The 9,066-nt window shown below is 43.3% G+C and overlaps 1 protein-coding gene across 1 annotated transcript; it reads left to right on the top strand.

Annotated features, from left to right (window-relative positions):
• The first annotated feature begins 2,929 nt into the window (after positions 1-2,929).
• On the top strand, positions 2,930-9,059 carry nup50 (nucleoporin 50). Its single transcript, XM_005936368.3, has 8 exons — positions 2,930-3,090; positions 4,296-4,374; positions 4,455-4,538; positions 4,616-4,814; positions 5,463-6,116; positions 6,388-6,472; positions 7,177-7,295; positions 8,212-9,059. Exons 2-8 carry the CDS (start codon positions 4,306-4,308, stop codon positions 8,409-8,411), a joined length of 1,410 nt encoding a protein of 469 aa, XP_005936430.1. The 5' UTR covers positions 2,930-3,090; positions 4,296-4,305; the 3' UTR covers positions 8,412-9,059.
• Positions 9,060-9,066: the final 7 nt, after the last annotated feature.

Here is a 9,066-nt window from a genome sequence, read left to right as displayed (position 1 = left end):
TTTCGCCATAAATGTTATAAGTGGACAGACATGGATTTTAAGGTGCAGTTTAACCAGTTATGGAATGTAGTCATACAACCTCCTGTGAATGCCGGTTGTATGATTACGTTCTAATAATACTTTCAGTTTTCTTCTCACTTAAGCTGCTCTGCTGAAAATACTCTGTGAGTTCAGACTTAGTCTTACAGTCACAGAGCAGCAGGAAGAAAACAAAATCAGTGTCTTTCTGTATTTTTGTACCATCAGGAGAATCATAAAAATAAGTTTGTGACTGGAAAGAGTCACAGAGATTATCTTTAAGGCTGAAACAACAACTCTAAAAGTCGAGTTTTGTGACATATTTCAGACAGAAAGATGGAGGATGGATTAATGATGATTGACACAGTTACTGTGACTTTAACAGATGTGACAGTAAATACTGTTTGTGTCCTGCTGCACATCACTCAGGTCAGCTGTGATGCAGATTTCAGGGTCATGCTTGTGTAGTTTGTAATGAGGCACATCTGAGTGGTTAGATATCTGTAACTGTGACTTTTACTCCATGAAAATAATTCAAACTTCAGAGGATTGGTGAAGCAGAGAGACGCCATCAAAGTCAGAGAGCAGAGTCAGCAGCTGTCCAACAGTAAAGACTGAAACAGGGAGGAGAGAGCTGTGAGACTGATGGAGACGATTTGTTTTACATTAACTCTGATATTTGATCACTTTGTTCAGTTAGATTCGAATAACATGTGCAGAGATGTCGCTGTGTGACCGATGCACTCCAGTGGCTGAACAAACAGCTCTCCATGGGTTACAGTTGTGCCTCAACATCTCAAACCAGTTCTTCAGTTTTCTGCAACCACAGAGCATGACTGACCTCTGCCTGCATGAAATAATCAGCTGATCTGAGCTTCTTTTGTCTACCCTCTTTTTAACGGACCAACATCCATGACTGGGGAGAGTTTTTTTGTCCTTCCTGGCATAAAGTGTTGCTGTAAGATCTACAAAATGACTCTTTGAACAGTCCTCTAATGTTTTCACTGCAGTTTGACTTTTGTCCAGCAGGTGGATTCACTGCACAGCAGGCTGTCAGTTCTCTGCAACTTCCACATAAACATGAAAAACATGAAGAAAAAAAACTTACACGGCACATTGTTTTGTTTGCTTTTTTATTCATTCAAATTTAAATGAATGTTACAGCTGCTGCTGTTGCTGAAGCCTGATTATAACAAACACTGAATCAAACATCAGAAACACTGACAGGCGTTTCTGATGTTTAAGAAACCTACAGTGAACTGAGATGTAGCTCACAAAACTATCAGTAACAAATCAATGAAACAACAACAATATTACAATTGTTATTATTTATTTTATTTTTTAAAGGCAGCATGGAGGTTAAATTGGGGGTGATAACTGAAAAAGCTTAATTGTCCTTGTTTTTCAGCCAGGTTTTTGGGACTGCCAGGAGCGACACTGAAGGAACATATGGAGTCAGCAGCTGACATATACAGTATCTCACAAAAAGGAGTACACCCCTCACATTGTTGTAAATATGTTATTCTATCTTTTCATGGGACAACATTGAAGATATGACACAGCCATAAATATCAAAACTGCTGCCAACAAAAGTGAGTACACCCCTAAGTGAAAATGTCCAAACTGTGGCCAAAGTGTCAATATTTTGTGTGGCAACCACTGGAGTTCACTACATCTTCAGAGGCTGCCACTGGAGTCCTCTTCCACTCCTCCATGATGACATCATGGAGCTGGTGGATGTTAGAGACCTTGCGCTCTTCCACCTTCCATTTGAACATGCCCCACAGACGCTCAATAGGGTTTAAGTCTGGAGACATGCTTGGCCAGTCAAGTACCTTTACCCTCAGTTTATTTAGCAAGGCACTGGTCTTTTTGCTGTGTTTGGGGTTATCATCATGTTGGAATACTGTCCCGTGGCCCAGTTTCTGAAGGGAGGGGATCATGCTCTGCTTCAGTATGTCACCGTACATGTTGACATTCATGGTTCCCTCAATTAACTGTAGCTCCTCAGTGCCAGCAGCACTCATGCAGCCCCAAACAATGACATCACACCACCATGCTTGACAGTAGACAAGACACACTCTCTTTGTACTGGTTTCCACCACACACCCTTGACACCATCTGAATCAAGTAAGTTTATCTTGGTCTCATCAGACCACAGGTAATCCAGGGCCGTAGTCTGCTTGTCTTCAGCAAACTGTTTGTGGGCTTCCTTCTGGGACGACAGCCATGTGATGCAGTGTGCGGCATTTGGTCTGAGCACTGACAGGCTGACTCTCCATGCCTCCAACCTCTGTAATAATGCTGGCAGCACTCATACATCCATTTTCAGAAGACAACCTCTGGATATGATGCTGAGCATGTGTATGGGCTCAAAATATGGTCATAAATATTTTGTACTTGTAAATCAGGATTTGTATTTGTGAAAAGAATTTGTGTGTGCGTAAAAAAGATTTGTGTGTGGACTTAGCCAAAAAAACATGTGAATCTCTGCAAGTTGCAAGTACGAATTCTGACCCTATTTTTCTTCCTTTCATCTGATTGGTCAATGTCATGTCAATCACAAATGTAACAATCGAATCAGAGAACAGATGGGTTTGGCTGTCGGAGGGGAGCTTTTTTGAACTAACCCTGCATGTTTTACCTGTGCAAAGCTGCCCCTTCGGAGCAGTGGTGGTGCAGAGCTTGGCCACTGGACCACAGATTGAAAGTCACTAGGGCTTGTGACCATTAAGCAAGACCCTTCACCCTGCATATAAAGTTAAATAATCACCGGTGACATAATTAATATTTAATATAATTTATGTGCGTAGTATGCATTTACCTTTGCGTTTTTTAACCTTTTATTATCGTGTTAAAAAACATATGGACTACAATTCCCAGACTAAAGGCCGCTTTGTGGTGCGCATGCGTGAAAAGTGGGCCGCGCAAACCCGCTCTGTAAAATGGCGGCGTAAGGAGGTTTGTTCAAAAACACAGAGCGGTGTTACCTGTTAAGGTGTTCAGCCAGACGTTACCTGGAGCTGTCAGAGCCGCGCGGAGGCAGAGACCGGACTTTACATTACAGACAAGGTGCGTCACATTTACCTGTTAACAAAAAATCATTAAACGCCGGAAACGAGAGGAGCTCGTGCCATTAGCCTGCTGGCTAACATTAGCTGCTTGTGAGCGGCCCGGTTAGCTTGCTTGTTTAGTTCCGCGGCTAACAGCCAGAACATGATGTTAGACACCGGAGTGGACAGGCCAGGTGGCCTCGGTGTGTGCTCCGGTAATGGTAGGCCACTTTATCAAGAGCCAGTTTTTCAGTAATCGGAAATCTGAGTGAAACGTTTGTTAGAAAATCTCTCGGCTCAGGTACACAGGTGATTGATTATACCCGGAAAGAAGCGCTAACCGAATCAGGCTAGTTGATGGTTAACCTGGATAAAGGCTGCCTGACAGGAGTGCTTAACCCTGTGCATTTGATTTAGTTAAACATCAGCTTTCCTTGGACCGCACTAGGAATTCACAGGTATGTTTCAACCTTTACACCATCCAGAATATTCGAACAGCAGCTCCACCACAGCTGTTTATAGTCGATTAATCGGTGATTATCGGCCTCCATTAATAACTAAACACCAAATGAAGCCGGGTTTTTGGCGAAAAGCTGTAAAGAATTTGGAGCTTTTTATCGTTTGACGCACTACTTTCTTTTAGCAAAATGCTCAATTTATTGTTTCACATTTTGAGGTGGAACCTTTAAATGTTCAGAATAGCCATCCAAAGCTCAGATTTACACCTGTTGTTACCTGTTGCCTGTTCACCTGAATATCAGGTGTTTTATTGGAGAAAAAGCAGAGTGGTGTGTTCAGGTGAAGTAATACTGAAAGTAGGTGAGATAAAAGCTCAGGTTCAGTCTGTGGGCAGCTTTGGACATCTGTGGATTCTTCCACAGATTTCTGTTCTGGAGCATTGAGCCAGATCTAGAAGATGAGCAGAAAAATGTTAACAGTAGTGATATTAACAAGAAAAGTCAACTAAAATAGTTTAGATTAAATAGTAATTGTAACAAATTGTCCATAAAATTGAGTAATTGTGCTAATGGACAAACTGAGCTCTGTTATCTGATTTACACCAGCTGGTTAATCAATAGTTATCAATAATAATCCTGTTTTGTTTTTGTGTTCTGAATCTTTTCTACTTCTTATTCAGTTCAATTCTGTAAAATGCTGGTTAAGACGCACTAAACCCTGAAAAAAAATGAAAGAGAACACAAACTGAATTATGTTTTGTTACAGAGCCAGTGGGATGGCGAAGAGGATCGCTGATAAGGAGCTCACGGACAGGAACTGGGATCAGGAGGAGGAGGGCGAGGAGGTAAGAGGCCATGCTGAAACTGTAAGTCTGGCTTCAGGAAGTTGGAATTATGTGAGTCTGACTTTCTTGTCCTCCTTCAGGCCGGGACGTTTTCAGTGGCGAGTGAAGATGTGCTTAAGAATCGAGCAATCAAGAAGGCCAAACGCAGAAACACTGGAACCGAGGTACGAGGAGAAAACCATTGTTTACCTGTTGCGTCTGATTATAATCATGAAGTAATCTGAGTGTTTCCCTGTTTCAGAACGAGGGCAGTGGAGCATTTAAAGGCTTTAAAGGCTTCTCCTTGACCGCGGCGGCAAGCAGCAGCTCAACTCCAACTCTGTTCTCCGGGTTTGGGAATGGCGGAGGCTTCAAAGGCCTCGGCGGCCTGACGAATGGGAACAGCGGCACGCCCTCCTTCGGAGGTTTCGCCTCGCCTGCAGCGTCCTCGTCTGCACCTGGTGAGCAAAACATTGATCAGCTCGATCGGTTATTGATCGGAAACTATTTCCTCTTTATGTGCCATTCCATAGTTTCAGCTCAGATTCCTGTTCGTCCTTTGAATGCGATCCATAAATGAGCTTTCTTTTTGTGTTAAAATGTCTTCATTAGTTTTTAGAAGCTTTAAAAATGCTAAGACATGGACATGATGAGTTTATTGATCTCTTGTGGGTGTAAAATGTGTTCAGGATGCTCACAGCAGTTCATCTTTATGATCGATTTAAAAAAACCAAATTTTCCGGCTCTTTGTTTTAATAATAATAATAATAATAATAATGGATTGCATTTATATAGCGCTTTACAATTCCACTATTCATTCACACACTGGTGGAGGCAGCTACAGTTGTAGCCACAGCTGCAGACTGATAGAAGCAAGGCTGCCATATCGCGCCATCGGCCCCTCTGGCCAACACCAGTAGGCGGCAGGTGAAGTGTCTTGCCCAAGGACACGACCGTCCGAGCCGGGGCTCGAACCGGCAACCTTCCGGTTACAAGACGAACTGCCAACTCTTTGAGCCACGATCGCCCCGTGTAACTCTCTTATTCTGCTTCCTTCTTTCTAAGCTGAGCGTTCTATGCCATCACTAACACTTTCTCCTTCCTCGAAGGTCTGACGTTTAACGGGCCATCCTCGGCTAAACCCGCCACTGATATTGCCACCAAGCAGACCAATGGCTCCGCCACCAGTGCGAGTCAGAGCTCCAGCAGCAGCAATAAAGAGTACAGCCGGCAGCTCACGGCGCTCAACTGCTCAGTGCGGGACTGGATCACCAAACACGTGAACGACAACCCGCTGTGCGACCTCAACCCCATCTTCAGGGACTACGAGCGCCACCTGGCCAGCATTGAGCGCCAGTATGGCGGCGGATCAGCTGACGGAGGCTCTGAGGAGAAGAAGAAGCATGGAGGGACGCTGCCAGCCACGGCCGCAGTTCTTCCTCCTCCTTCATCTTCCTCCAGCAGCAGCTCAGCGACCTCCACTCCTGCTGCCTTGTTCTCCTTTACCAAAAACACAACGGACGAATCAACCCGGGAGAAAAGCTCCACCGCCGCTCCAATCCCTGCTGGAGTCACATTCAACTTTGGCAAGAAGGTGGACAGCTCAGTTCTGGGTTCCTTAGGGAACAAATCGAATCCCCCCAGCTTCTCCTTCTCGTCCTCCTCGTCCTCCTCCTCCAGTCAGACCTCAGTGTTCGGAGCTCCAGGATCAGCCGCTCCGCTGTCCTTTAGTGGGGCGAAAGCCGAGGGCGCTCAACCCACTGGTCAGCAAAACACTCAAATACATGAAGTTATATCTAAGTTTTAAAGCTGAGATTCTGTCTCATATTTTTTACTGTGAAGATCAAATGGGATGAGTTTGAAAATTATTTGAAAATGATTTTAAATAGTTTAAATAAATCAGTTAAAACTTAATCAGTGCTCCTTTTATCAGCAGTTTGAAAGACAAAGATTCAACATGAAAGGAAAAAACATGATGTGATTTATATATAATTTTTATATTTTATTTAATTTTATTTATATATTTTTTTGTAGACGAAAACTGTGACGAGGAGTCGGAAGACCCGCCCAAGCCAGAGGTCAAAGAGGTGAAAGAGGACGATGCTTTCTACTCCAAGAAGTAAGTTTCTGAAATGTTTCACCCTGAAGCTGCAGGTCGAGCTTCAGCTTCACATAGAAATCAATCTGAAAAGGAGGAAACGGGAGCAGCGTTGTGCACAGAACTCAGAGCTATGGTGCACCGCGTGAATGCAAGTGAAGTTAGAATAAATGAATTTCAGTCAAATTATTTAATAAAAATTAACTTCACACTGCATCTTGAAGGTTATCAGGAGGAGGAGCTTAGTAATGCTTTTGAAGCCAGCTGGAGCTGATTGGATCACATTTTTAGACAAAGATGGAGGAAAAGGAGAGGGCTTAGAAAAAAGTGAGAAACTGTAGCTCTGTAGCTTCCAGCTGTTGGTTCAGCTTCTCATCTCCCTGGCTGTTTGTCCTTTCCCTGCACTCACGGAGTTCACCTCCTCTCAGAGAGGAGCAGACAGATCATTATGTTATCCTATTGTAGTCATGAAATACTTCCAGCAAGTTTTAAAAGAACACAATGAGAAATGAACTTGACCTGCAGCTGATGGAGGAATCTCCAACCTGCTGTAAGCTTCCTCCATCTTAGTAAGATTTAGAGAGCAGACTTTAAATCTTCATCACTAAAACCCTGAAAGTGTCCCATCGACTCTGAAGATTTTTTTTTTTTTTTTTTAAATAATCCTATTTATTTAATTATAAGTGATTTGTAATTTATTAATTTCTTGTCTGCTCTGCTTCCAGGTGTAAAATGTTCTATAAGAAAGAGTCGGAGTTCAAAGATAAAGGAGTGGGAACGCTTCACCTCAAAAAGACACCCGAGGGGAAAACTCAGATGATCATCCGAGCCGATACCAACCTGGGTGAGAGCATCGCGTCGACAGATTGATTTTATATAAAACATCTGATGTCATCACAATATTCAATCCAACTTGAGATTTTTTTTCGTTAAATCAAACATAAACGCATTAATGTCAGAGATGATCAGGTTTAAAGAATCAAACGTGCATGATGTTTGTCAGGATGGTCACTGTGTCAGATTAGTAATAACAAAAACAAAGGGGACAAAAATAGACTTTAAAGTGTAATCTGAAATAACACAGACCATTTAAAGTGGTGTAACCAATAACTGCTCACTTATAATTGTAATAAGCCGCATCAAACCTACAACAGTGAAACATTTAATATGTCGAGCTTCAGGTTTCAGGCCCAGAAACATCCAAAACACCTAAAAGCATAAAAATAATCCACATTCAGCAGCTTCCTCTTCATGAGGTCTGAACTGTGATCAGACTGCTCCACCTGCTGGTCAGATACAAGCACTGCTGCTTCAACAATGAAAACGGATCAAATCCTTGATGACATGAAAAGACTCGATCAGGATTACTGCAGCTAATCAACGATATCAAAGATAAAGCTTTAAATTGAGAGCAAGTGAAACTTCTTCCACAAACAGCTGGAAGATCTGGAACTGGTACAGCTTAACCTCCATTTTTATCAAACATCAAATCCACAGATTCAGAAATAATCTGCAGATTAACCAACAGGAATCGCTGAAGGACACTAATAAAATATTTCTTTGTACTGTATTTTCCGCACTATAAGGCTCACTTTTGTTTGTTGGACCAGCTGGTAAATAATGATGTGCTACATGATTGCTAGCGAAACAGCTGTGTTAGCATAACGTAAACACAAAATTAGAAATCTTCAAGTCACCAAATATAAATATTAATTTTAAAGCCGGGTCTTCTGCTTGTATAACGTTCTCTCCTCCTCCAGGAAACATCCTGCTGAACATCATCGTGCAGCCATCCATGCCATGCACTCGGGTGGGGAAGAATAACGTGATGGTGGTGTGCGTGCCAAATCCGCCCGTTGACGACAAGAACCCCACCACCCCCGTCCCCCTGCTGATTCGGGTCAAAACCTCCGAGGACGCCGACGAGCTCCACAAGATCCTTGAAGAGAAGAAAGCCTGAGCTGACCCCGCCCCACCTCCCCCAGGGTTTTAGCAGACTCCGCAGTGGTTTTAGCAGTGGTCATCCTCAGACTCCGCCCCCTCCCACGTGGAATCACTGACCTCTTCATCGCGCCGGTTTATCCACACACACATGCACACACCCCCGTCGTTTCCTCGTCTGATCACAACGAATTGGTCGTCAAACTGTGAATCATTTCTTTGAATCGTAACAATCGAAGCAGGTCGTCGCCTACATTCCCTCCGGTTCATCGCCGCCGCTGCTGTTAGACTCGTAGTGCTTCAGTTTTACGGTTTGAATCTGTCGAGTGACTGAACGAGTGACTTCCTGAGCAGTTTTTGGGGAGTGCTCTAAGTAACGGGCCAGTCGATTTGGTTTTACAAATTAAATACCTGCAGTAACATTTCCTCTTAGAGTGTGTCTGCTGAGTGTTTTTGTGTTATTGCTCTGGAAACTATTTATTGTGTCGGCAGAGTTTCTACTTGGAGTGAATGTTCCCCCAAAGAGCGCGGCGTTTATTCTCTGTAAACACAGACTGTCGTTTTTCAAGTGTCCTTTGTGTGGCCTTCAGCTCGGCCTTCCAGATGCCATCATCATCTGAGAACATTTGTAAAGACATTTATTGGAGAATAAAAGGAAACGAAACAAGCGGCTC

Source organism: Haplochromis burtoni, unplaced genomic scaffold, assembly GCF_018398535.1.
Source record: "Haplochromis burtoni strain Fernald_Lab_line unplaced genomic scaffold, NCSU_Asbu1 Contig_210, whole genome shotgun sequence".
In the NCBI taxonomy this organism is placed as follows: domain Eukaryota; kingdom Metazoa; phylum Chordata; class Actinopteri; order Cichliformes; family Cichlidae; genus Haplochromis; species Haplochromis burtoni.
The sequence above is the reverse complement of the archived record's forward strand: the minus strand, read 5'-3'. Positions and strand labels throughout refer to the sequence as shown.